At 45.9% G+C, this 27773-nt stretch overlaps 1 protein-coding gene across 1 annotated transcript; it reads right to left on the bottom strand.

The window, feature by feature from the left end:
• Positions 1–22787, bottom strand: CRLF2 (cytokine receptor like factor 2). The gene is made up of 8 exons (XM_036119259.2): positions 22672–22787; positions 12858–12960; positions 11109–11272; positions 9539–9672; positions 6816–6978; positions 5536–5641; positions 3159–3243; positions 1–1079 (listed from the first exon to the last, which is right to left on the bottom strand). The coding sequence occupies exons 1-8, from the start codon at positions 22751–22753 to the stop codon at positions 804–806; spliced, it is 1113 nt and encodes a 370-aa protein (XP_035975152.2). The 5' UTR covers positions 22754–22787; the 3' UTR covers positions 1–803.
• Positions 22788–27773: the final 4986 nt, after the last annotated feature.

The following is a 27773-nucleotide window of genomic DNA, read 5'->3' as shown; positions in this document are numbered from 1 at the left end:
TCTAAGAACATCCCGTACTTGAAGCCCAAGGGGATAAAACTGGTAGTGTTCTCCGCTGTCTACACAAACACCAACAACCTACTTAACTCTTAGTAAAACTCGTAAGCCAACTTTCTTTGGTCTCTTTTATTTCCATCCACAAAATAAAATGTGAGCCGCACTCAAGGGCAAGATGCTTAGAGTGACCGTGCATAGCACTGTAACGTTCGCTGTCTCTGGAGTAAATGCCATGAGTGTGGACGCCAAGAAAACGGAGTCTCCTGAAGAAAACGCCCACCACCACCACCACCCCTCTGTGCTTGAAAAGTGGGTGTTTTTCTGTCTCAGAGCACAAGCTGGGTGGCTGGTTGGCATCCACCAAGCAGGATTCCTTTCCCACCCAGGAGCAGCAAGTTCTGCTTGCTGGGTACAAAAAAGCAGGGAAACTGCTCGGGAATGGAAATGTTGGGTGGGGCACAGGTGATGTGCACAGAGGACGATGGTCTCAGGACACCCTGGTCCTTCTTCCTCACAATTTATGGGAAAACATCAGCCACAAGGAGATGTGAGCTGAAAGCAAGAAACACTCCAATGCACTGTGTCCCATCTAAGGTGAATCTGCCTTTGAGCCCTTGAGTAGCAATGTCCATGGGATGAAAGCTGACCCAGGGGGTGCACGGGTTTGGGGTCTTCAGTGACAAGCCCCTCCAGACACAGGCATTGTTCATGTTGCCTTTACCATGGTGTTGAGTCCCCGAGATGCTCCTCCTTGATCCCATAACGTCAACATAGACCCCAACGTTGGCTTTTGAGTTTGCATCCCCTCATAACATGATGTATGAGTTGTCACTCATCACAAACGTAAAGCCTCCAAGACAGACCACCTCGCCACCTTGCAGGGGCCGGCAAGGGAGCTGGCTGGGGTCCCCGGAGGCCTCTTCCTCCTCTGTCTGTGGGCACAATGGGGTGGTTGTCATGATGGGCGTCTCAGCCTCATTCTTGACCAGGTGGACAACCAGGGTCTCTTCCGGGACACACTCCTGCTCTGCACCCTCCATCTTATTCAAGTGGGCCACGTTCTGGGTGTCCTTGATCCACTCCTGCGGGGATGAAACATTGCATCCTGAAACCAAGGAAATGCCTCGTGGCTGGTGCCCCCTGACCGAGCATCTCTGGGACCCAGGCAGCCTCCCTCAGGTGGGAACGCCAATCCCAGGGGAAAACGCTCGTGTTCTTGTCTGACACCTCTGAGCTAACCCCATGGTGCTTTTTTGACCTGCCTTTTATCATCAGCCTCGAAGGCTATTTGCAAAACCTCTGTGGCCCTGTAAACGTGTTAGGACAAGGAACACGCCTTCTGCCATGGCGCTTCTGAAACTCGGTTGTGTTTGCAAGTCGCCCGGGGTCTTGTGAGCGGGATGATCACTCAGCGGGTCCAGGTGGGCTCCGGAAGCTGCAATTCTAACAAGCCCCTCGGGGATGTCCTCGACACTGGTGGGGGGATGCACCTGGGACGGGGGGCTCTACGGGACTCAGTGCCAACAGGGGGAGTGTCCTTGGCATCTGCCCAGCCTCCCCCATCTCTTTCTTCATTTTTTCTGCCCTGAAAACTCTGTTCTAACTCTCTCCCTTCTCCTAGAAAAGGATCAGGACACCACCATAAGGCACTTTGACCAAAAGATTATTTTGAGCTGAAGGTGATTAAAAAAGGACAACCGTGGGAGGAGCTCTCTGCCTTCCACCTTTCTGCACAAAAGCCTGGGCATAAGTTTCCCTTTAGTAAAGATTTCCACTTGCTAAGGTGTCCCTACAACTGCAGAGACAGCCCTGGTCACCCCAGGGGGCTTCAGTCTGCATAACAAACCTTACTTGACAACCTTTACGGTATCATCCTAGTCCCCTTCCCACATCACACCTGCCACCCAGAGGCCCAACCCTCCCTTTTCCTCTGCCCTGTCACTTCTCCAAGCTTTATCATGCTTTGTTCAAATGGCACAGGAGCCCCCGGGTCTAACCACCACTTTGGGGTTTTCACTTCTTTTCTGCGAATCTTCCTCCACCCTCATGTGCATAGGAAATAAACTTTTTTCTTCTGTTAATCTGTCTTTTTCATCTGTTTAATTTGCAGGCCCTGAACACAGAACATAAAAGGATAGAGGAAAAAAAATCTCCCCCGTTTTTTTCTTCCTTCCTCTATGTCTAAGTAGTTTTGAAATTAAACTTGCTCTGTAGGAGGTGGAATGGTACACACCCGTCCCAAAATAAAGATATGTCCATCCTAACCCCCAGAACCTATAAATGTATACTTATTTGGAAATAGCAACTTTGCAGATGGAAGGATCTGAGATGAGCTCATCCTGGCTCTAAATCCAATGACAGGTGTCCTTGTAAGAGACAGAAGAGAAGACACACACATAGAGAAGCCACGTGAAGACAGACAGAGAAGGGGCGGGGACGCGACCACCAGCCCAGGGATGCCTAGAGCCCCAGAAGCTGGAAGAGGCAGGAAGGACCCTCCCCTGGAGCTTCAGGAGGGAGCATAGCCCTGCCCCGCCCGGATCTCAGTGGTCCTGCCCCACCTGGATCTCAGCAGTCCTGCCCCGCCTGGATCTCAGACTGCCAGTCTCCAGAACTAGGAGATGATTAATTTCTGTTGTTTCAAGCCTCTGGTTGGTGGCAGCACCAGGAAACTTCTGATGCATTGTCCCCTAAAATCCACACCACCATCTGGTGAGCTCCTGGGGGTGGGGGCTACTCCCCTCTCCCCAATTCCCAGCAACTCATAGGCAGCCCTCCACAGGCATTTATCAAGTGAATGAAATAATGACTATAAACTGTTTAAAAGCGGAAGTTTCTGGTCTGTTTTCAGCTCTGCAGGGGGGAACACATTAAGAACACAACTTCCTGGTGAGATGAAAAGGCTATTGGGCTGGAAAATCCCGTGAGGGCACAGCTCTCTGGGGCTGACTTAAAGAGAAGCCGCCCTTTGAAACCCTTTCTCGACCTTCACTCTCTGCCCTGAGAGAAAACAACGAAGCTGCCGCTCTCAGTTCCTAAAAGGCTCACGGGCACGTAAGGAGGTAGCTGGAATACATATTGATTTTAAACACAGTAAGCAGGGAGGTGTTAGAGCGTGACAAAGAAATCCTGTAGAACATGCACAAGAGGATGGCATTTACCTGGAAGTTACCCTGGTGGGATTCAAAGAGTCCAGGGAAGGTGAATTTGGGATCAGGCACGATGGGCATTAGGACCTTCTTAACTCTGAAATGGACATGGAGAGTCTGGTCAGGCAGGCTGGAGTCACGCAGCAAGGCTGTGGACTTGCAAGGGGCCGAGGATGGGGACACAGTCCGCCCCTCGGGGATGTGGCACCTGGATAGAACTGTTCCTTCATTCTCAAGGCATGCCCTCCCCCCCCTCAACTCCCCAGGCACCTTGCTCCCAGCATCCACCTGACATGTCCCACTGAGAAAGTGTGGGATTACAGGGACAGAGCATCTTTCTGCACAATACCTATTGTAGTAAGTAAGTAACAGGGACTGTTACTTCCCTTTCCTGAATCCAGTGGACTGAATGGTGTCCCCACAAAATTCATAGGTTGAAGCCCTAACCCTCCCTGTGATTTGTGTTTGGAGATTGGGCTTTTCGAGTGGTAATAATGAAGGTTACATGAGTCTTAAGGGAGGGGCCTGGCGGTGATCAGGATACGCTGCCCCAAAATATGCCCCCTGGACGATTGATTATTTGGGGCTGATGGCTTTTAAGATGGAGGACACAGAGAAGGAGCTCTCTGTTCTTCCCCACCTGCCTAAGAACAAGGCATCAGTTTCCCATTTTGCAATGGAAATTTCCATTTTAAAGGTGCCCCCTCTCAATTACCAGGAAGAGGAGAACAAATTTTATCACCGAGATCTTTCCACAGACAACTTTCTCTACTATTAGTTTTGTCTATACATTTCCTAGTCACCTTCCCAGAATTTACCCCCCTAGAGCTTCAGAACCCCTTTTCCTCTGCCTAGCCACTTCCCCACAATCATTACCCTTCGTTAAAGTGGCATAAAAGCTCCCCAGACTAACGGCCTCTTTGGGTTTTCACTTCCTGTCTGGGACTCCTCCCTGAACGTAAAATTATAACAACAATAAAGAAATATATGCCTTTTGTCCTGTTAATCTGTCTTTGGTCACTTTAATTCACAGGCCCCCAAATACTGAACTTAAGAGGTTCTAATCTACTATGCTCCTAATCCGATATGACTGGTGTCTTTATGAAAAGAGAGAGCGATTACAGGGATGCGTGTGCTCACAGAGAGAGGGGACACGGGGAGAAGACAGCGTCTACATGTCAAGGAGAGAGGCCTCAGGGGAAATCAACCCTGCCCACGCCTGGGTCTCAGCCTCGCAGCCTCTAGAACTGGGAGAGAATAAATGCTTGTGACTTGAGCCTCCCCATCTTTGGTCCTTTGTTATGGCCACCCTCGGACACCGATACCCAGTATACTTGACTTTTCACCTCTCGTTGCGAATAGGGGCTTCCCTTGAAGACAGGGCAAGCGTTAGTGTTTTCCAAGAATCGTGCCCCTCAGTTTCCCTTGGGGGTGATTTCAGCTCTGTATTTAAAACACCACGCCTGTCACCGGTAGACACCCTTATCTGATTGCTTTATCTCCTCCCTAGCAGAACACCGTTTTGGTGGCATCTATTTGAGCTGGTAAAAGAGGGGAGATGAGGCTGGAAAAGTCACGGACAATCTGCAAGAATTACACAAAGCACCTCTGTGCTGTGTCAGGGTCCAAGGGGACCCTGTGGAGTTGTCCAACTCACCCTCGCGCAGACCCAGCCTCAGTGCTCCAGGATGGTGCTTCATCCTTCTCTACACATGACCCCTGCTGTCGCTATGGAAACCTCATCCTAAGAAACAAAGATGGTGCCCACTACCCTGGGCGTCAGTACCCTCACACATCATTGACAGCCAGACGCCTGGGCAACGCAAGTCGGTTTACGTAGGGATGGAAACAGCGGTGGTTAAGTTGTTGTAGGGAAGGTTAGCAAAGAAAACTATTTAATATGATATTTTTGAGAAGCTGTCTGCGGGTTCAGAGAATATTGTGTTGGTGTATCTGTCACTGGATTTAAAAAGCAGACGAGCTTCCAGGTACAATTCTTCTCACTTCCCCAACAAATCCGTTTGATAAGTCTCAATGACAATTGAAAGGTGTTTTAAGCACCTGTCGCTCTAACATGGTAGGTGGACACACCTCAGCAGGGTCTCTGTTTGAAGCAAGCTAACCCTCCGGTAGGAGTTAACACTCATATATTCTACTGTCTCTGTGAGAATATTCTCAATTAATACCCCAGGTATCTCTGCATTTTTGGCATTATTTTCCTCAATTTTCTTGTAAGACACTGTTGGCGAAGTGTGCATTGTGGGGGACTTGATGCTCACCTCAATAACCCTATCAGATGATTCTCCTTCTCTTTTCCACTTCGTGGACATATGGCAACCAAAGCCCTCTCTCCCGTGTGTATGACAAGACTGGTGAGAGTCATCCTTACCTCTGTACTTTCCATAAAGACAGAAGAAGAAGGAACACGGTCAGCAAGGCAACTGTGCCACAAATTAAAATAAATTTTGGGAAAAGCTTTTTCTCCTGGCACGAATCTAAAGCAAAAAAGAATGAGTGCTTTCAGTTTTCAAGATGATAGTAAATCAGGGTCCAACTCCCCAATTTTCTTCCTTTATAAATGGCAATATCAGCAAATCTTGATTTCGGTGGGAAGTATCCTGGAAAGAGAGACGGTGTCTCTGGACAGGCACACATCAGGCAGCCACCGCAGGAGGTGGGTAGAGCCAACACACCGCTCCCAGGTACCTGAGTTGCCAGGGGGGTTTGAGGATACTGAGGCTTGCTTTCGGCTATCATTTGTCTTCTGTGTGTCTATCTATCTATCTATCTATCATCTATCTATCTATCTAACATGTATCCATCCATCCATCATATCTAGCTATCCATCCATCTATCTAATATCTATACATCCATATATCCATCATATCTATCCATCCATCTATCCATCTATCCATTTATTCATCCATCCATCCATCCATCCATCCATCATTCTATCTATCTATCTATCTATCTATCTATCTATCTATCTATCTAACATCTATCCATCCATCCATCATATCTATCTATCCATCCATCTATCTAACATCTATACATCCATCCATCATATCATCTATCCATCCATCTATCCATTTATCCATCCATCCATCCATCATCCATCTATCCATCCTTCTATCTATCTATCCATCCATCCATCATTCTATATCTATCTATCTATCCATCCATCCATATGTATCTATTCATCCATCCGTCCATTCATCCAGCCAACATTTTAGCTATCCATCTATCTTTCTATCATCTAGCCATCTATCCATTCATTCACTTATCTATCATATCTATCTATCTATGTATCATCTATGTATCTATCCATCCATTTATGTTTTTCTAATCTATCAACTATCATTTATTTACCTATCATTATCTATTTATCTATGTCATCTATCATCTATTTATATATCTATAATCTATGCCTATATCACTGTAACAACATTCATAAATAGTACTTATTATTATTGCTGCTGTTGATAAAAATAAAAATGAAAATTAGCCCAATGAGGAAGGCAGCCTGGAGAGAGAAACAATTGCTTTGAAACTGATCTCTGAAGTGGGAGGTAAGGTCATTCATTTTTAGGTGCCCCTAAGCCTCTCTCCCCCAAAAGACAGGGTGCTAGCCCATGCACAGGTGTAGCACTGCCGTGTAACAAGCATCACCTCTCAGCTCCCCCCTCTGCTGGTGTGTCACCTCTGACCAGTCACTCGGGTATGTGTCAGGCCCATAGCTGGACTCCATTGTTTTCACTCTGGCCCGGAAGAAATAACATTTCTCAGCATCCAAGCCATCTGTCGTAACATTACAGGTTTCTCCCTCCTTGGACTGAAGAAAAAAAAGCAAACACGGTGATCAGTGATTTGACCTAAACGCTTTATCTTTGTACCAGGGAGTCACATAAGATTCCTACTCTTCAGCATTCACACTCTCGTTCCACTTCCTCTGTCTGCCTAGCAAAAACAACAGCAAAAACAAATGCAGCAACAATCTCTCGATGCCCCTCCAAGAACAAACAATCCTTTATAACAGACACTCCACAGATGCTTTTAAGAATTACTTGGTGAAAACGCACTCCTTTAAAAAAAAAGTAATTTTTTGTATGAATACAAAAGTCACTCATGCTTACTTTGGAAACTTTAGAAAACATACACACATATCAACACACGACAAAAAAAAAAAAAACATAAAAACTTCTTTATTCTAGCCCCATGATATAATCACCATTAACAAATTGATATTCTTTCTTTCCTTCCAGGAGTAGTCATATAATACAATATTTTACTGTACACATTGCTTTTATCACTAAATATCTGTTATCATTAAAGTGCCTTTGGTGGGGCGCCTGGGTGGCTCAGTTGGTTAAACGACTGCCTTCGGCTCAGGTCATGATCCTGGAGTCCCTGGATCGAGTCCCGCATCGGGCTCCCTGCTCGGCAGGGAGTCTGCTTCTCCCTCTGACCCTCCCCCCTCTCATGTGCTCTCTCTCATTCTCTCTCTCTCAAATAAATAAATAAAATCTTTAAAAAAAAATAAAAAATAAAAAATAAAGTGCCTTTGGTGACTCTTACATATTTTATCATACCTATGTACAATAATTTATTTGACTATCTTCCTAGTGCATGGCATACAGGTGGCCTTCAATGTTTTGTATTTATTTTAGATAATGCTTCAATCGATGTCTCTGTGTATAAAACCTCATCCACATTTTCAATTCTTTCCTTAGCATCAATTTCTAAAAAGGGACTGAATAGACCAGAACTAGGACAACTCCTAAGCTCTTAAAGTTTGCTAATGCACAACATCCTTGACCAGTAACACATTTTATTATTAGCATGCTTTTTAGGTGAACTCAAGTACCCACCTATTGCTTTAATTTGTATTTCTTTGATGAGTTTCATCAAATTTCGTTTCAGTGATTACATTCTACTAGACCCAGCAATAGGTCAGTTTTTTTCTATTTCTGACCTGTCCCCTCCTGCTTCAGTTACATACAACTGCCTTACAATGGTATTCTCATTTTTATCTTTATTGCGCCATTTCCAGATTTTGGGGTGTGTTACACGGGCAATGCATCCACGTAGGGTTTGTCTCCTCCTACAGAATGTACACTTCATGAGAGAAGGGATTACCATCTGATGACAGATCTCCTTGATGTCTCCGCAGATGTACCTGGTGCAGACACCAGTGACCATAATAATAATGAGTAAGGGTAGTAAGTGAGTAGTAGCTGTGAGCCTAGTGGTGAGAGTAGTAAGACTACCCATAGTAAGAATGAACTTACTTAATGCTTTTCATGTGTTATCACTTCCAACCCAAGTCGCCCTAGCTAGGTGTTATTATTATGTCCTCAGTGCTTGGGACATAGTAGATACTCAATAAGTATATCTTGAATGAATGTTGAAGGAAGCCCCTCCCAACACCTGTAAACATGGCAGATATTGACTGTCCTGGGCTGAGATGTTCAGTTATCAGTTACTCACCCTGCCTTAGCTCCCCCCTACTCCCTGGATGGTGCTGAGATATGGTGCTTCTGGTTGATTTCATTATCCAAGTCTGAAGAGCTTGATGGACACAGGTGTACTTGCAGAATTGTGGAATCATTGGCTCCTGGGATTGTCAGGGAGCTCATAGTCCAGGTAGCTTAACCACTTTTGCCGTGCTAGACTCTAATCTTTAGGAGAGCCCCTTCCTGCCAACTTCAGACTTTGGGCACCTCCAGGAATGGGCACCTCACTGTACATGATTCCAGTGATTCCGTCTGCTCTCTGCAGATTTTGCCCATTGGTTCCAGTTCTGCTTTTGCAAGGAAGTTAGTCCCTTGTTTATATGGTGGTCATTTGATTATTGGGAGACAACTGTGAGTCCCTGGGTCATTGATATTCACATAATTTTAATTTATTCCATAGATTGTGCCCATATACTCAGAACCAGAAAGGGTTCTCATGTGTTCAAAAGGCATACAAAGACGGATGGATGGTGCAGGGTGTGATGATGGTGAATTTTATTTGTCAACTTGGCCAGGGGTGGTGCCCAGTTTTTAAATCATGTGCCAGCCTAGGTGTTACTGTAAAGGTATTTTCTAGAAATGATTAATGTTTTTAATCAGCCAACTTTAGGTCACTCTATAACGTGGGTTAGTGAGCTTTATTCAATGCAAAGGCCTTGAAAGGACAGACTGAAGTTTCCCAGAGAAGTCTCAAGACCATAATGGAAACCTGTCTGGGTTTCCAGCCTGCTGGCCTGAGACCTGCCTGTCCCTATAATCCCATAAGCAATCCCTTAAAATAAATACCAGCATCTGTCTCTGTGTCTCCCTATGTTTCTTTCAGTTACCACTTGGGGATTCTCACTCATACTTGTCCTGAGAAGATGCCACCCCACTCACTTGCCACTCAGTGTCGAACATACTCTTGTACTGGATTTCATAGAGGAGACGCTTGTAGGGCAGATCAGAACAGGTCACCGTAATGGCTTCCTGATGCCACTGGAAGTTCAAGTCTTTCGGGGAGCTGGGTTTCACTAAGAAGGAGAGGCAACAAAATGATCATCACCTCTAGAAAGATAAAGATCCCACATCTCTAAAAGTATAGTGGTAAGTTTGCTTAGACTCGTGTTCTTCTGCCTGCATGAATCCTTCCTTTAATACTTTATTAGATTGGGGTTGGGGGGTTATTTGTCCTTGTCACATCTATAAGAGAGGTTTTAACCAGAACTCCAAGGACCTGTATGTGTGTCATGGAATGAACTCTTTGAAATTGTGTGAAAAATTCCTATGTATCTGTTATGGGATGAATAGTGCACCCCCACCCCTATGGGATGAATGTTGAAGTCCTAGCCCCCATATCTCAGAATATAACTGCATTTTGGATCATTAAGGGTATAATTATTAAAGAAAAGATGGGTTTTACCGGAGTAGGGTGTGTTCTGATCCTATATAATTGGTGTCCTCATAAAAGGAAACACAGACACAGAGACGGAGAAGGACATGTGAAGATAGAAGTATAGATAGGGCTGATGGGTCTACAAGCTAAGGAACACCAAGAGTTGCCAGCAGTCACCAGAAGTGAAGAGAGAGGCATGGAACAGATTATCCCCCAGAGCTTCCAGAAGGAACCAGCCCTGCCCACACCTTGATTTCAGATGCCTGGGGTCTTCTTAGCTGTGGGAAGACAAATTTATCTTGTTTTAAGCCACGCATTTTGTAGTAATTCATTGCAGTAGCCCCAGCAAACTAAAATGAAGACAGAACATGGAAAATGTCATATGGGACTCCTTTCTAGAAAATGAACACTTTTGTGAGTTACATACCAACAAGTATGTTCAAGTTCTCACTTCTGGTACTGTGAATGTGGCCTTATCAGGAAATAAGGTCTTTGCAGATATAATCAAAATAGAATGAGGTCATCCTGGATTAGGGTTGCCCTAAATCCAAGAACAAGTGTCCTTAGACAGAAGAGGAGAGACACAGACACAGGGAAGAGGCCACGTGAAGATGGATGCAGAGACAAGAGGGACATGGCCACAAGCCCAAGGATGCCTGGAGCTCCAGAAGCTGGAAGAGGCAGGAAGGACCTCCCCTGGAACTCTGGAGGGAGCACGGCCCTGCCCCGTCTGGATCTCAGCAGCCCTGCCCCACCTGGATCTCAGACTCTGGTCTCCAGAGCTGGGAGATGACTAATTTATGTTGTTTCAAACCATCTGGTTTGTGGTCATTTCATTTGTACACTGTTTTGTAATCCCAGATAGACAGCCAACACTGAATACATCTAAGAAAAACCAATGGGGCCGTATTGAGAGTGAGAGAGTGCTTCTCTCTCTCTCTCTATTGGAAGGCAGAGTGCCATGCCACATCTTTGCCCAGTGTGTGTATCAAAATGGAGTTTCTAGAAGACCAGTCTTTTCTAAGTAGGAGTAGGAAAGACGCACTTGGCAATGAGTTCATTTTTGGTACTTACAGTAAGCGCTGATCCATTGGCATTTGGTGAGAAGGAGATGTGTTTCATTCTTGATGGAAAAGCACAGAATTTCATCTTTTTTTGCCTCCAGGAGGCATCCAGCAGTGTGACTTTGTTGAAGAATATAGTTGGAGCATTGGCTACTGGTCTTATCACTGCTTAATCTGTGGTTAAACAAGAGAACCATTCAGCCATAGAGAGTCTCTGAAAATAACATCTTCACAAATCTACTGGCCACTCCCTTTGCTCCACATCTCTGCCACAGACTCAGACTGGATCCCCTTCACTTGTTTCAAGGACCCTTTCTTACAAGTACAGCAAGAACTGTCCAAACAGAAAAGTATCCCTTCTTTCAAAAGGTTAAGCTCCTTGAATGTCCCCTGTAGTGGGTTGAATTGTGGTTTTCCAAAAGGCATGTTCATGTATTAATCACTGGAATCTGTGAATGGGACCTTATTTGGAAATACAGTTTTGACAGATTAAAAGAAAGATATCAAGATAAGATCATCTTGCATTATAGTGGGTCCTAAATCCAATGATAGCATCCCTATAAGAGACACAAGACAAGACACAGGCACAGAGGAGAAGCCATGGGAAGATGGAGGTAGAGACAGCAGGGACACAGCCACAAGTCCAGGGATGCCTGGAGCCCAGAAGCTGGAAGAGGTAGGAAGAACCTTCCCCTCGAGCCTTTGGAAGGAGCACAATCCTGCCCTGCCTGGACCTCAGCAACGCTGCCCTGCCTGGATCTCAGCAGCCCTGCCCCCCATGGATCTCAGACTTCTGGTATCTAGAACTAGGGGAGGATGAATTTCTGTTGTTCTAAGCTGCTCAGTTTGTGGTACTTTGTTATGGCCACCCCAGAAAACTAATACAAGTACAGTTTGACTTGCAGAGTAACCATGCCGCTGATTTGAGGGGGCACTTTAATTAGGATGTACCAAGTTTGGCGATCTCTCTGGGGCTTCCTACAATATTAAGAAAAAACATGGTGCTCAGTTGAGACCAGTTTAAGCTCTGTCCTTAAGTCCTCAAATCCAAGCAGTGACTTGATCCAGAATTACGTCCTTTATAATGAAGAAACTGATGCTCAAGTGACTTACCTGTGTGACCACCTAGAAAATCCAGCACTTTTATTTTAGGCTTATTTTCCTGGCCAATTCACCTTAAAATGTCCCTCTTGTGTACACCTTTCCATTTGTCTCGTATGCTATCAAACTGCAAAGAATCAATCTCACATCACACATCTCCCATTCACAGAATAGAGACTAAATTAATTGGAGAATCCTTTCCTCCCACATTAATACTCATGTCCTTGAGTGTGTAAGACAAAAAAAGCCCGTGATAGAGAGAAATATTTTTGGAAGGTGGTTACGGGTAAGGTGGCATAAAAAGTCTCAGAAGGTTAACTTTTGCCATGGCTGCAATAGCATGTTTCAAGGGAACAGGGCTCCAGTTAAAGGTATCTGTTAAGACATTGCAAATGGTCCCGGATGAACAAACACCTGTGGATGTCTTGGTAAGAATCTAGGTGGTTTTGAGTGTGACTCAATCATCAGTTGGTTAGGAGGTTTGGGGATCTGTGGTTGTGGTTGTGGCGAGGGCTCAGGCCTAAACAGAACACACACATTCACACTTGCACGTTCTGATTCTTCACACTTTCACTACCTGGACCTCCCAATTGCCAGTGTCTCAGAGGAAGAAATATTTGAGCCCAGGGCATGGTGTTCCCTTCCTGAGGGCACTTACTTGTAGAGGAAAGTCAAATTTGTCCCAGAGAATTTGCTTGCATTCCATGTAACCTGCACAGCTTCAAAATTAAAGTTGATAATCTGAAGCCGCAATGCTCCTTCTGGGTAAAAAGAGACAAATAGAGGATTTTTTGAGACAAAGCTGAAAGCAGTTGGAAATTTGTCAAAGGACATCAGCACTTCTGTCACAAGAATAATAGAATGCTTTAAAGGGACAGAGAAAATCAAGATTTTCACCAACAAGCCAGACATTAATTATGTCAGTAAGAGCCCCAGGATATATAAAGGTTGCTCAGGACAGAGGCATAAGTCAGCAGCAAGATTACAGCTGCTTTTCTTCTTACGTTTGCAAGAGATAATGACCATTAATTAGTATGAAGAGCAGCTATTGAGTATCGACAGTGTGTCTGATGACATCATCTTTGTGGGCACACATGGGGGGCATTAGACACTGTCCGCCATCCACCAAACTCATTGTCTTATTCAGAACACCACACATGACAGTTTGAGAAAAAGCTCACAGACAAATGACTCCTTTGGTCTTTGCTTTTCAAGTGGCTTAAGCTTGGGTACTTTTTTGATTTTCACAGATGTCTGGGTTAGTCATTGTGAAAGTAGTTAATGGGTGTATTCTAGGATTGAGCAAATATGCTGTGATACTGTGGGTAACAAGAGGCAAGTTTCTAACTGTCAGAGAAGGGGGTAACAATTTTGGGAATATGGAAGACTAGAATGAACTCAGTGGTGTTGAGTTAGAAGTGGAAGTATCAGAATAGGTAGATAGATGAGAGAGAGAGAGAGATAATAGATGATAGATAGGTAATAGATAGATAGATAGATAGATAATAGATGATGGATGCATGGATAGGTAGGTAGGTAGATAGATAATGGATGGATGGATGGATGGATGGATGGATCAATGGACATATTTCTAGCACCTAGCAGGTTGTGGGTGAGAGGAAGGTGAACATATATATGTCCACAAATGCTGAGAAGGAGGCTCTGCAAATCCCCGGGCCAGGAACTCACACTTCACATTCAGTGCTGCATTCATTTCCCCTACCCATCAAGCAGGAGGCAAATACAGGTTCTAGCCCTAGCTCTGTTTGCTCAGCATCCCCTGTGAGGTCTCTGGGCTGGATGGCTTGGCCTGCTGAACATTCATGGGGTCACATCCCACTTCAAGGTTTAGAATTAACCATGCTCTCCCATAATGGCCTCTCAGGAATCCAAACCCAATCTTGTATTTCCCTTATGTGGTTTCTCAAGATCTCCAACCAATATTCTCATGCAATTGGCCAATGACTGTCTACACTGTGGAAATGAACAATGGCCACCCAAATGAAAACAAGCAGAAGACATCTATTCAAAGCTTGCTGTACCAGGGAGTTGAGCACCATCACTTGCACTTGGCGGACACCAAAGGCCGACAGAGGAGCGGGAGAGCCTCATAGCCGGGTGGGGGCTTGGGTGGGGTGTGGAGGCTCAAGTTTGTCCTGATGGAGGCCGTTGGCACAGGGGGAGCTTCGGGTGGTTTACTGGAAGCAGGGTGTCTGATGGGATTGGTTAGACGAGCAAAATTGTTTTTTTGTGGTTGGTTCAAAGTTGGAAGCTGGGATAAAAATTAGGGAAATTGTCAGATATTAACTCGAGGGGCAGGTTTCCTGGGCATGTTACCATAGGCTGTGAATCAGAGTTCTGTTTTCCTAGATTGTTTGGCCATTGTCCATCTGTATATTTTGTCTCTCAGTTTCCTGTATTTTGGCAATCTGACTGCAATTCGTTGAGACCCCAACGAGTCCTCTCGGTGCTGTTCTCAACCATGTTTAGTCTCATATCCTTTTTCCAATCTGGTTGACACTCCCATGTCACCTACCATGCCCAGCCCTGTGCTCAACACATAGAAAATGTTCAGGAAAGATGTGCTGAATTGGCAGCAAATAAAGAAGTTGAACTCTCTGTGAAAAATCCCATTATGGGACTCTGGTAGGGCGCCTGGATGGCTCTGTCAGTTGAGCAACCAGCTCTTGGTTTTGGCTCAGGTTGTGATCTTGGGGTGGTGAGATCGAGCCCTGTGTCAGGCTCTGTGCTCAGCATGGAGTCTCCTTCTTCCTCTCCCTCTGCTCCTCTCCTCACTCTCAATCTCAAATAAATAAATAAAATCTTAAAAAAAAACCAACATTATGAGACTCTGGGTCTATCCCAACTTCTGAAAATCAAAGGTAGAATGAAGGATGTAAGTGTTCTTTGAGTTTTTAAGGGAGACTTTCTAATGCCCGAGGTGTACAGAATACTTCTGTTCTATGCTGACCATTGTTCTTGACGTAACTGATCACAAAATAGATGATCTCAACCTTGATCCACTGGTTCCAGAAATAGAGAGAAGAGACGTCAGGAAGGACATCCTAGCTTCTGGAAATCCCTGACCTTCAGAAGCAGAGCTTGTGTCCATCTCTTATGGTGAACGCCTTCCAGCCTCTGAAAGGGAGGGGAGTGTACACCCCTGTCCTCGGCAAACATTATGACAGATCTTTGGACCTCTGTCTGTGGAAAATACCTAATGGATAAAGCCAGATGCCCCAGGGCACCTGCAGGAAAGAAGAAATGTTCTTGTGGTTCACTATCTCCCCCACATGATGAGTCAGCTGCAGGGACAGGACGCAGCTTGGTCAGACTTGAAAAGGGGAGAGAAAGGGAAGTCACCGTGTCTCTGGTGCTTCTTTACTAACTGCCCAGAATGGATTCAGACATCCCTGGCGAGTCTAGGTGAGGGACGTGACTGGGGTTTTCACCCCTGGGGCGTGGGCAAGACTTCTCTGAGGAGGAGGAGGAAAGCATGGAAGGCATCCCGCTGATCCTACAAAACGTTTTCATGTAGCACCGTGTCACTCTTGAAGTGGATTCTTCAGTCGGGCATGAAAGCAGGTCTAAGATGTTAATCCATTTGTAAGGGCTTGGGTGTGGTTTGCAAAATAGAAAGGGAACTTTTGCTTCCACATTTGGTCCTCACCCCTGCTCTGCCCTGTACCTTGTAAGGGCAAATCAAGTTTATTTTTTTTTTTTTATTTTTTTTTTTTTTAAAGATTTTATTTATTTATTTGACAGAGAGAGACACAGCGAGAGAGGGAATACAAGCAGGGGGAGTGGGAGAGGGAGAAGCAGGCTTCCCGCGGAGCAGGGAGCCCGATGCGGGGCGGGCAAATCAAGTTTAAAAATAAAACATTTGGGGCACCTAGGTGGCTTAGTAGGTTAAGCATTTGCCTTCGGCACAGGTCGTGATCTCAGGGTCTTGGGATTGAAACCTGTGTCGGGCTCCCTGCTCAGCGGGGAGTCTGCTTCTCCCTCTGCCCCTCCCCCCCTCACACGTGCTCTCTCTCTCTCTCCCCTTCTCTTTTTCAAATAAATAAATAAATAATCTTTTTAAAAAATAAAACAAATAAAAGACTTAATTCTTCCTGTTAAAAATAAAAGGGGCGCCTGGCTGACTCGGTCGGTAGGACGTGCGACTCTTGATCTTGGGGTTGGGAGTTCGACCCCACCCTGGGTCTTCAGATTACTTAAAAAAATAAATAATCTTTTTAAAGAATAAAATAAGGGGCGCCTAGGTGGTGCGCTCGGTTAAGTGTCTGACTCTTGATTTTGACTCAGGTCATGATCTCAGGGTCATGCGATGGAGCCCCATGTCAAGCTCTACACCTCAGCATGGAGTCTGCCTGAGATTCTCTCTCCCTCCCCCTCTGCCCCTCCAGCTCGTGCTCTCTCTCTCTAAAATAAATAAGTAAATCTTAAAAAAATAAATAAATAAAATAAAATAAAATTAAAAAGGAAGACATGCTTCCCCTCCCTTTCTTGGAGAATTTACTTTAGGAAACTTATAAGATCTTTCTCCATCTTTTTTTTTTCAAAGATTTTATTTATTTATTTGAGAGAGAATGAGATAGAGAGAGAGCATGAGAGGGAGGAGGGTCAGAGGGAGAAGCAGACTCCCTGCTGAGCAGGGAGCCCGATATGGGACTTGATCCTGGGACTCCAGGATCATGACCTGAGCCAAAGGCAGTTGCTTAACCAACTGAGCCATCCAGGAGCCCCACCATCTCTTTGACATACATGCAAATCTTTTTAAAAGTTAATACACTTGTTGCCAGATTTAGGACTCAGGGATATCTTTCTCAAGGGCCTGAAAAACCAACTCTTTGAAATGCAAATACCAAGGAATGTGATGCTCCATCTCCCAATTTCTGTGTGATGGTAAGTCTGGCTCCAAGTTATAACAGACATCTTATTGTAAAGATAGGAGTTTATTTTTCCATTCAATAAAACCAATTAGCTAACAGACGGTCCCTCCAATTACAGGTGAAATTAGGGAGAACTTTGTGTGACAAAGGGTGCTGAGGGGTCTCCCACTCAAAGACTAGTTACTGTTTATCCGCAGAATATGTGCGTCATGGGTGGTGCCTACGAGCTCTAAAAAAGAGTTTCTGTGTTTGCAGATCCCTTGTCTTTGTAGATCTCTTTAGCGCATTTTGTGTGATGCGTATTGCATTCTGGTTAAATGCTTATTTAATAATAAAGTGGTTTTTCTCTCTCTGCCACCTTTGTGGATGAGGCTTCTGGGTTGGCAAGCAATTTTGTTTCTTGTTAAATTTCCACAGCAGAGTCAGGAGCACCCCCATCTCTCTAGGAACTAGCCACGCTCCTGGGCCACGGGTCTATCCGTTATTAGCAATGCTGGTGGCACCATTTCCACTGAGTGATGGCATCTTACTCGTGGGATCTCAGGGCCCCCATCTTTGAATATACGCTCCTCAACAAAAAGGAACACGGGGACACCAGAACTGTGCTTTTTTCCTACAGCTGTTGCTTGAAAGCACATGTCGATTTTACTAGATATGATGAATTTATTTGGTTGTATTGAGAGGCAAAGGTTTAAAACTGCAAATTGTACCAGAGAACCTGTAACAAAGGAAGTCCTAGTAATAGAAGCTGTCTGTACGGAAAGAGAAGGAGGAAGAGAAAGAGCCTTAGGACACTGATTGCCAGACTTCATCAATAGTTCACTTCTTTTCAAAATCCCCACTTTTGTGGAGAGCCCCACATGCACTAGATGGTGGAGCCAAGGGATGGGGAGGGCATGGGAGTCAGTGTTTCATGGGGACAGAGTTTCAGTTTTGGAAGATGAGAAAGTTCTAGAAATGCGTGGTGGAGTTGGTTACACAACACTGTGAATGTAGTTAATGTCACTGACCTGTACATTTAAGAAAGATTAAGAGGGAACATTCTATATATAGTTTACCATGACTTTTTTAAAAAGAATAAGCAACATAATTTTGTAAAAAATTATATCAAACCACATAATTTTACCATACTTCTTAAAGTCATTGCTTATGCTCTAGACTTGGGAACATCTGCCCCAAGGGATGGTTCAAATGAATTTCACTGCTTTGTGTTGATGCCGATCACACAGGCATTCCAGTCTGGGGCTCGCTGGGCAAAATTCTTTCTTCCTTTTTTTTTTTTTAAGATGTATTTATTTATTTTGAAGAGTGAGAGCGTGAGCATGCACAGAGGAGGAGCAGAAGGAGAGAGAGTCTTCAAGAAGACTCTGCGCCGGGCACAAAGCCCGACCCGGGGCTCGATCTCACAACCCTGAGATCACGACCTGAGTGGTCACGGAGAGTGGGATACTCAACGGGATGAGCCACCCAAGCGCCCCTGGGGCAAATTATAAAAGTCGTGTGTTTGGACAAACACACTGTGGTCCATCCATAGGACGGGGTATCATTCAGCCATCAGAAGGAATAAAGAATCCACTTGCCCTAGAACACAGCTGAAGTATGAAAACACGCGGCTGAGTGACAGACGCCACAGAAAAAAATGGTCCCATATTGTGATGACACCATGGATATGGAATGTCCGGAAGAGGGAAATCCACGGACACAGAAAGCAGGTTAGCGGTTGTCAGGGGGCTGGGAATGGGATCGGGATGGGGGAGGGATGGATTCACGGGTATAGAGTTTCCTTTTGGGATGATGGAAATGTTCTAAAACTCATTGCATATATCTATGAATCTACTAAAAAGCGTTGAATTGTACGCTTTAAATGGACAAATTATATCCTAGAAGAGCTGCTTACAAAACAAAAAACAAAAAAAACAACAACAAAAAAACATGTCGCCCCACCCCAGCTCCCGTGGATTTTTCCCTTGATGGAGACCTTTTCCACCAACACTGATGAGCAGGGTCCCCCCCACACACAAAGGTCTGGCAATTGGAACCTGCTATTGCCAACAGCTCCCCCATGTCAAGGACCCAACAGATCTTTCGCAAAGTTGCCTCTGATCCCATAACCTTCCCAGAGCTGCAGGAGATCTGGAGCCCAGTGCATTTGCAAATGGTGGGTCTGCCTCCTGCAGGTGCATCGCTGAAACACTGACAATCTCCCTCCCAGGTGTAGTATCCGGGTCTCAGCTAACTATACAGAGAGAGAGAGACAGAAAAGATGATTCGTGAACCACACGAATTTGCTAGGGGGTGTTTGGCTGTCACCAAGGGACTCTGCGCCTAAATAGTGTTGGGTATTTCTGGGGTTAGTATGCGAGGCCCGATCAAAGCAGTGGATTGTGTTGGGAGGGAAGCCACGGAATGCCCAAGCTAGACAACGTCCTGTAAAATCCTCAGTCACGTCCCCTTTCCCTGGGGGTTGCTTCCTGCCTCGAGGTAGCAAACACAAAGACAAGTACAAAGACGACAGGGACCCACGGCATTAGTCAGGTGGGAGAGTCTGAATCGTTCCTATCTGTCCTAAATGCGAGGACACAGAGCTCGAGAAGCGGCGAAGTAAGATCCCCAAATACAGGCAGGTCCTTGAAAGGATGGGAAGCCCCACGTCCGTGCCCCCCGGGGGTTCGTCGGCTGGAAGGAGGTTGGCCGAAAACACAGCACCGCCCAGCCCTGCCCGGTGCCGGCCGGGTCTCCGTGATATCAGAGTGACGTCCGGTTAAACTCTGCAGTAATTCTGGTAAGGTGAGCATTATTAATTGTTTGCTTTGGACTCTCTTTCTCTCTCTTTCTCCCTCCCTCCTTCTTCATTTACGGTGCAGCTGACCTGCTGGCGACAGTTAGTCAAGTCAAATGCAAAGCCAGCTACATGGGGGTGCCATCCTCCAGGCCCATCCCCACCTGGACCCCCTGGGGAATCCAGCTCATGCCTGTCGGCCACGTCCTTCCCATCCACCCGACCCGCCTCGGGCTCCCCTTGTTCCTCTGGTCGTCCACACTGGCTGTGACCCGGGCACACAGGTCTGCATTATGCATGCACATCTCCCCGCTTATAGATCTCTCCCGCCCGTGACGGGGACGCTGCTAACAGCTGGCTGCCCCTACATCCACCAAGACCCCATTTCCAAATAAGGTCCCGTGGGGAGGTTCCGGGGGTTAGGACTTGAAGATTGGAGGGGTCCCAGCTGAACCCACAACGGGAGGGCACATTGCATACATGGATATAAGGACAGTAATTGTAAGCATCTATGCTCTTAAAATACACCATGCTTGGTGTGAAAAGGCAGGTAGATGTGTGTTAATAGCCGTATCTGAAGTGTCTCGGCCCCCTTGTATTCATGGGAAGACTTGACCTCGGGACTCCCCGCAAGGCTCATGCCGCATCAGCAGCACGGAGAGGGGATGAGAGCCAGGCTCCCCCCACTTCCCTGGTGCAGAGGCAGCCCGATGCCCAGTCTGTGTCCCACCTCGACGTTGCCCACCTGCAAGGCGGTTCCTTGTCTACTCACACTGCACCGTCCAGACAACCCCGGACCCCCAGACCTGGAGACGTGCCCCCCAGCAACACCATCAGGGGCACCAGAAATGGTCAGACAGCGCTCGCCTTCCACTCCTCTCACGCCTCCCACCCTAACCCACGCCCGAGGCTCTGCTGCATGTGGGGTGAGCACCTGTACTTAACTGCAGACACCTCACCGTTCCCAAATCTGCACGGGCCCTCTGTGAGTTCATGGGCGCCTTCTGGGCTAACGTGCATCCTCCTGACACCCGGTCGGAAAGCTAAATCTGCCTCTGATAGAAATGCGATCTCAAAGCCACAGTGAGTCTATATGTCTCAAACGTTCAGCTTCAGAGCAGCCTCCCTCCACGTCTGTGGGATCCCGACTCCTGCCATGGGCGGCTATGACCCATGGGAACGGGACGTCCCAGTGGGTTCGATGGGGACGCCCGGGGGGGGCACAGGACCAGTGGGGGGAGCTTTCCTAAGGCTGTGCCCCTGTGGGACCCGGTTTCCTCTACTCAGTTTCCAAGGCTTTTATGCCCTATAATGACTCGGGCGGGGGGAAGGCAACTCGATTGAAAAGAAAAGCAAGCAAACCACAAACACTGTTCACAAACCAAACAAGCTCCGGTGTTTTCTAAAAAGTTACTAGAAAGCTGTACGTTGGCTAATCGAATTTAAATAGATAAAAAAATAAATAAAGTGAAATAAAATAAAAGTGACGAGAAAGGGTCTGGGAGTGTGTTGGGCACCTCTGTCTACGGACGGTGCTTACACGCACCTGCTCGCAGGTCAGAACCCAGAACTGGCCTACACTGTCCTTTTCTGAATGTAAGTCCGAGTCTGGGGTGTCAGGGAGGGCGACCCCGATGTCCGGAAGCCACCTGGGAGCCGTTGCGGGTCCACGGGAGGTAAAATGCCGGTGCAAGGTGTCATGGGTCTGCTTCGATGTCTGGCGCGTGGAGGGTCTGATCTGAGCATGTGACAATGGACCAATGGGTGTGGCACAGAGTTTGGGAATCGGGTTAGAGCCAATGCAGCCCCAGCCTGGGGAGGCCCCCACGCAGGCTCCCTCGGACGCCTTTGCGGTGTCCGCTGGAACCCCAATGTGCCATCACGACACTATGGTCAATGGGGGGTGGGGTGGGGTGTCTACGGAGCCTTGCAAACCCAGGAGGCAAGAAGCCAGCTCAGAAACACTAGGATGAACATGCAGTGATGCAAGGAGACACTTCACAGACTACAGGTCCCTAAACTGCCATCCCCTGCTCCCGTCTGAGCCACCCCCACGCCAGAAAATCCAATCGCACCTCGTGTCGGGCGCAAGACGTGCCCCACCATGCCCACTGCAGCTGGATCTCTCCCACCGTCCCATCTGCCTTCTCTCGCCAGCTAGCACCGTGTTAGCAAACATATCCCAGGAGCACGCAGCCGGGCGGTCGTGTTTGGAAAAAAGCCCAGGAACAGGCCCCGAGACCACACAGCGAGGTGAGAGCTGAGATCCCTCTCAGGAGGCACCACCATGGGTTTCAAGGATGACCCCACAGATGGACGGCTCTGAAGCCCATGGCGCGGGTGGAGGGACGCCCTCACCTTTCCCGGAGGTAACACGAGCTCATCACCAACAGATCCATATTCACTTAAACAAAACGCCTTCGAGCTCTTGGAAGGTGGAAAGGACGGGGAAGCCACCCAGAATCTCAACGCAGCAGACATTGAGCTCTTTTATTTACTTATTTATTTTTTGTGCATTCGAACAGAACGCATTCAAACGCAATCCATCACGAGCCTTCTGCAAAGAGGCAAACTCGGGTTTGCAGAGACTCGGGAATCTGTGTGCGCTCCTTGTTACTGTTACAAAAAAACAACAACAACAACAACAACCAAAAGGAAACAAAAAATAACTACAGTTGCAAAAGAGAAAAAAGAGAAACACACGAAGATGAAGGAAGGAAGGAAGGAAAGAAGGAAGGAAGGAAAAAATAAAGGACATTTTATGCACACAAGTCCCTACATCTGCAAGCATCACTTACCCGGTGCCGAGTGCCCTGAAATGCTCACGACGGCCAGCAGGAAGAGCGCTGCAGATGCCCAGGGCAGAAACGCTGTCTTCATGCTTGCAGAGAGACACGATGGGGTGAGCAGAAGGTCTGTGCTTTCATGCCTGATCTACAGTGGTTACCCTGTTTTTAAAGAGTGGAACAGAAACAAGGAAATGACAACGGGAAACAGAGTCAATCTTTACTTAAAACGATGACTCTTGTTTAAAAGAGAGAAAAAAAAAAAACCACGACAAAAAAGCAAGATCACTATTGCCTACACGCTGCTGACGAGGAGCTGGGCTGGAAAGCGTTCTGGCTGGTCAGGAGGCTCGTGGGGAGAGTGAGGTCCTGCAGGCACTCTGTGGACGGCCAGCGTGGCAGGTCATCCAGAGGCAAGGACATTGGACACCCTCTCCTATCTGCAGCCTTATGGGGTCCATAAGGTTCACACTGGTGACTTCCAGAATTCAAATGAAGAATCATTGTTTTCAGGATGTTAATGAGGAGACTGGTCAGTGCGTGTTGCTCGAGAGTGCAAAGCTCGGACTGACCACCTGTGGCCAATTTCTGTCCGCTGCTTCTGCCTTCAAATGCACTCCCGGGAGTGGGTGCCCAGGGCTCTCAATAAAAAAAAAAAATCAGAGAGGAATGCTTGGCTGGCTCAGTCCGTGAAGCATGTGACTCTTGGTCTCAGGGTCATGAGTTCCAGCCCCACGTTTGGGAGTAGAGATTACTTAAAAATTTTTTTCTTAATTTTTTTAATTTAAATTTTAAATTTTTTAAATTAAAAAAAATCTTTTAAAAATAATACGAACAGTGATTACTGTACTGGTAAAAACAGTCCATAGGTACAAAGCACTTTTACAGACACTCACGGAATCTGTGAGCAAAAGGACATAGGCAAAAAAAAACAGCAACCACAACAAAAAAAAACAGGAATAACTTCGTTTTAGAATGAAAACTGTGTTTCTGGGAAGCTGAGCATGAGCTGAGTGGCTTCCAATCACTTATTAAATGCAGGCTGACTCAGGTCTTCCTGGCCCCTGACCAGCAATCCTTCTACCCTGAGCATCCTGAAGACCAGAAGTCCAAACAGGTCTCCCTGGGCTAAAATCATGGTGGTGACAGGCCAGCATTCCTGCTGGGATTTCTAGAGAAGAGTCGGATTTCTTTACCTCCCAGCTGCTAGAAGCTGCCTACATTCCTTGACTCCTAGACCCACATCCCTCCAACTTCTGTGTCCAAGGTCACAGCTCCTTCTCTGACACTGACCCTTCTGCCTCTCTCATATAAATGAGGGCCCTGTGCCCACCTGGGTAATCCAGTTGGATCCTCTGCATCTCCGGATTCTTAATCACATCTGCAAAAGCACTTTTGCCTTGTAAGGTAGCATATTCATAGATTCGAGGGATTTGAATGTGGACGTTTTTGGGGGACATTGTTCTGTTTACCACATGGGGATTAGGATGTGGATACCTTGGTGTGATAGCTGATAGATGATAGATAGATAGATAGATAGATAGATAGATAGATAAATGATTGATTGATAGATAGGTAGATAGATAAGATGGATGGACGGATGGATGGATGATGGATGATGGATAGATACATACAAACATACATATATAGATGATTGACACATAGATGATGATGATAGATGATTGATAGATAGATTGATAGATGATAGATAGATAGATAGATAAGATGGATGGATGGATAGATGGATGGATGGATGGATAGATACATACAAACATACATACATAGATGATCGATACATAGATGATGATAGATAGATGATAGATAGATAGATGATAGATAGATAGATAGATAGATAGATAGATAGATAGATAGATAGATAATCTGCAATGTAGGGTGTTGAGCAGCATCCCTGGTCTCCACCCACCAGATGAGAATAGCATCCCCAAGTCATGACACCCAAATGTCTCCAGACAAGTGCCCCCTTGGAGGGTGAGTATCATCTCCTTAACTCCCATCCACCCAACCTCCCTGCTGCCCTAGGGAAGCTGGACTTTCTACCTCTTTTCCGAGGGGGTCTTGCCCTCTGGAAACTTCATTTCAGGATGTTCACATATAAAAGGGAGAAATGCAGGCAGATAACTTGAAAAGAAATCACGGGGCAGGCCAATTTGAGAAAACGGCCAAGCGTTGCTTTGGCTCTTCTGTGACTTAGGAATGGTGATTTGGTGAGATTCGAACTTTATGGAAAGAGAAACGTGTAGTTCCCAAAAATGGATTATCACAGCTAATGGAGTCTATGACATGAAAAAGAGTGTTTGTCCTTTGGATGTACCTAGAAGCACTAGGAGAAATGTGGAATACATGATGTTCTCCAATACTTCCTCATAAACCATGAGACAGTCCCTGCCATATCTTACTGCTGCACACACTGAATATTACGGCTCCAAGAAGGCTGACGGGTGGAAAAAGCATTATCACTGGAGTTGGACCATCTTGATGAACTGCCACTGAATCTCTGACATTCTCTGGCCCTGCCCTTTCACTTGGGAAGAAAATAAGTAGGGGAATTCAGGAGAAAATGGGCAGCAAGCACTGTACTCCCTTTTGGATGTGGAAGCACATTCCATGTGAGTTGTGAAAGCTATCATCATCTCTCACGAAGATGACACATAACCATGCCTTCTACAACCTTTGTTCATCATCTCTGCTCAAAACCATAAACCGATATTGTGTTGTTCGTATTTCACAATGCCAGACATGTGCGATGAGTCAGGAACCAAGAAAAAAAAAAAAAACAGATGGGGTTGTAAGCCATTGGTTTGAATGTAGCTAAAAATGTCACTGCTTCTCTATGAAGAATGTTTCTCTTATTTCTTTCATGTATTCATTTCTACTTATCCTGCCTATAGGTGTTATTTTGCTCATCTATTTTGGTTATCTATAAGGGAACAAATCATGCTAAAATGTAGTAGCCTAAATGAACATCAAGCTGTTGTTATGTCTCCTGATTCTGAGGGTTGACAGGACTCAACTGCTCTACTTGGTGTTGGCTGGAGCTCTAGAGAGGATAGAATGTTCTAGATGGCCCATTCATACCCCTGGCAGCTGAGCTATCAGCCAAGAGCTTGAGTGGGACCTTCCAACTGGAAGACTTGATAGGATGGAATATTCTAGATGGCCCATTCATACCCCTGGCAGCTGAGCTGACTATCAGCCAAGAGCTTGACCTTCACCAACTAGAAGACTTGATTGGATGGAATGTTCTGGATGGCACACCTGTCATTTCCACCACCTTCCATTGGCCAAAGCAAGTGAGGGGCCAGCCCAGATTCAAGAGGAGAGAGACAGGATTTCACCTCTCTTTGAGAGTTGCTGTGAAGAATTCACACTCATTTTGATTGTTCTATGGTCATGTTTTTAATAAGCTTTAGTGTTATTTCTAAAAGAGACATTTAATTCTTACATCAACTCAAGATAAGAAGTATTCATGGAAATGACAATTTGCTCTAGAAATGGTTAAGCCTCCACTAGCTTTTCATGTCAAGCTCCTGCTGTATTTAACTGTGTCAGAATGTACATGGTGAGATGATCTCTTATCTTGACTCTGGCTGGCTTTATTTCTAATCTGCCCAACACGCTAGATGTAATCGTGAAAAGGCCTAGGTGCAGCTGAAAGTCGTGATCAACGCGGTTAAGCTATCAGATTCATCTCTGAGCAAAAGCCCGCCCAAGTTTACGTAACATTACATAAGAGAAGCATTTCCCCACCCCAGCAAGAGGGGACTGCACTAGGAGGGAGGCATATAGGACAGCAGGGTTTTTATACTACAGGACGATGTGAAAAGCCCCTTTCATTATTGAATTTGTTTTGGTAGAGATTGGAAGATGAGCATGGGCACAGGGTTCAATCCAGAACCTTCTAGAGTGGAGGGGGTGTTGGCTTCGGAGGGTGCATGCATGGACACGGGCCTGCATACGTCTTGACCTGGAAGAAGGGAGCCTTGTCCACATGTGCTTATGTTACAGTTATGTCTTTTCCCCTCTCTTCTCCGAGGACTGGCCAGCACAGGCTATCAGCATGGAGCATGGACCTGCATACAATGCTGACATCACAAGACAAAGAAAACGAAACTCCTTAACTGCATGGTTTTTCTGGGCCACATAATTACAATATTGTGCCTCTGCTGAATAACATTCTCTAAAAACACAAGAGAGTCCTCAAAATGAAAAGTTGAACAAGAGCTGTTGCTTTTGTCCTCCATCCCAATATCCTGTCTTCCCCAGCTCCACCCCACTCACCCCCAACCCAACCCAGCCTTGCTTCTCACAGAAGTACCAGGACGGGGTCAAGTTGCCGATCAACATCCTGGGCAATTGTGGGAGAACTAAACCAGTTCTCCAGACCTTTCCTAGATGAAGGAAATACAGTTGGACTAAGGAAAACTTTTTCATTTGTGATGTGATAAAGTCTCATAAACAAAATTACAAGTGAGACACTAGCTAAGTGGAGGCCTAAATAAATAAAGGATGTGATGACGACTTAACATGGTAGGGCTCTGTCACTCTGGGTCTACACCTCCCGGGAACATGGTGTCTACCCTGTGTCCAATACACAGAAAGTATATGACCCTAAAAGTTGATAGAGGGAATAAATGGATGCATGAATCAGTATATGGGTGGATGAATGGATGGATGGATGAGTAGACAGATTAATGGATGGATGAGTGGATGGATGGATGGATGGATGGACAAACGGATAGATGGATGGATGGATGAATAAAAGGATGAATGGATGGATGGATGAGTAGACAGATGAATGGATGGATGAGTGGATGGATGGATGGATGGATGGATGGACAAACGGATAGATGGATGGATGGATGAATAAAAGGATGAATGGAAGGGTGAATGGGTGGAGGGATGGATAATGGATGCATGGATAATGGGTGGATAGATGGATGGATAGATTGATGGATGATGGATAAGTGAATGAATAAATCCATGGATGCATGGTTGGGTGGGTGGGTGAAATCATGAAAGAATCATCCACTCCTGGTTTTGGAAGATGCCTGAAAGATGTTGAAATGGGTTGACTTTCCTCCTCAAAAAAGATG

This window comes from Halichoerus grypus, chromosome X, assembly GCF_964656455.1.
Source record: "Halichoerus grypus chromosome X, mHalGry1.hap1.1, whole genome shotgun sequence".
In the NCBI taxonomy this organism is placed as follows: Eukaryota; Metazoa; Chordata; class Mammalia; order Carnivora; family Phocidae; genus Halichoerus; species Halichoerus grypus.
Note: the sequence above shows the minus strand (reverse complement) of the source record. Positions and strands in the feature narration are given on the sequence as shown.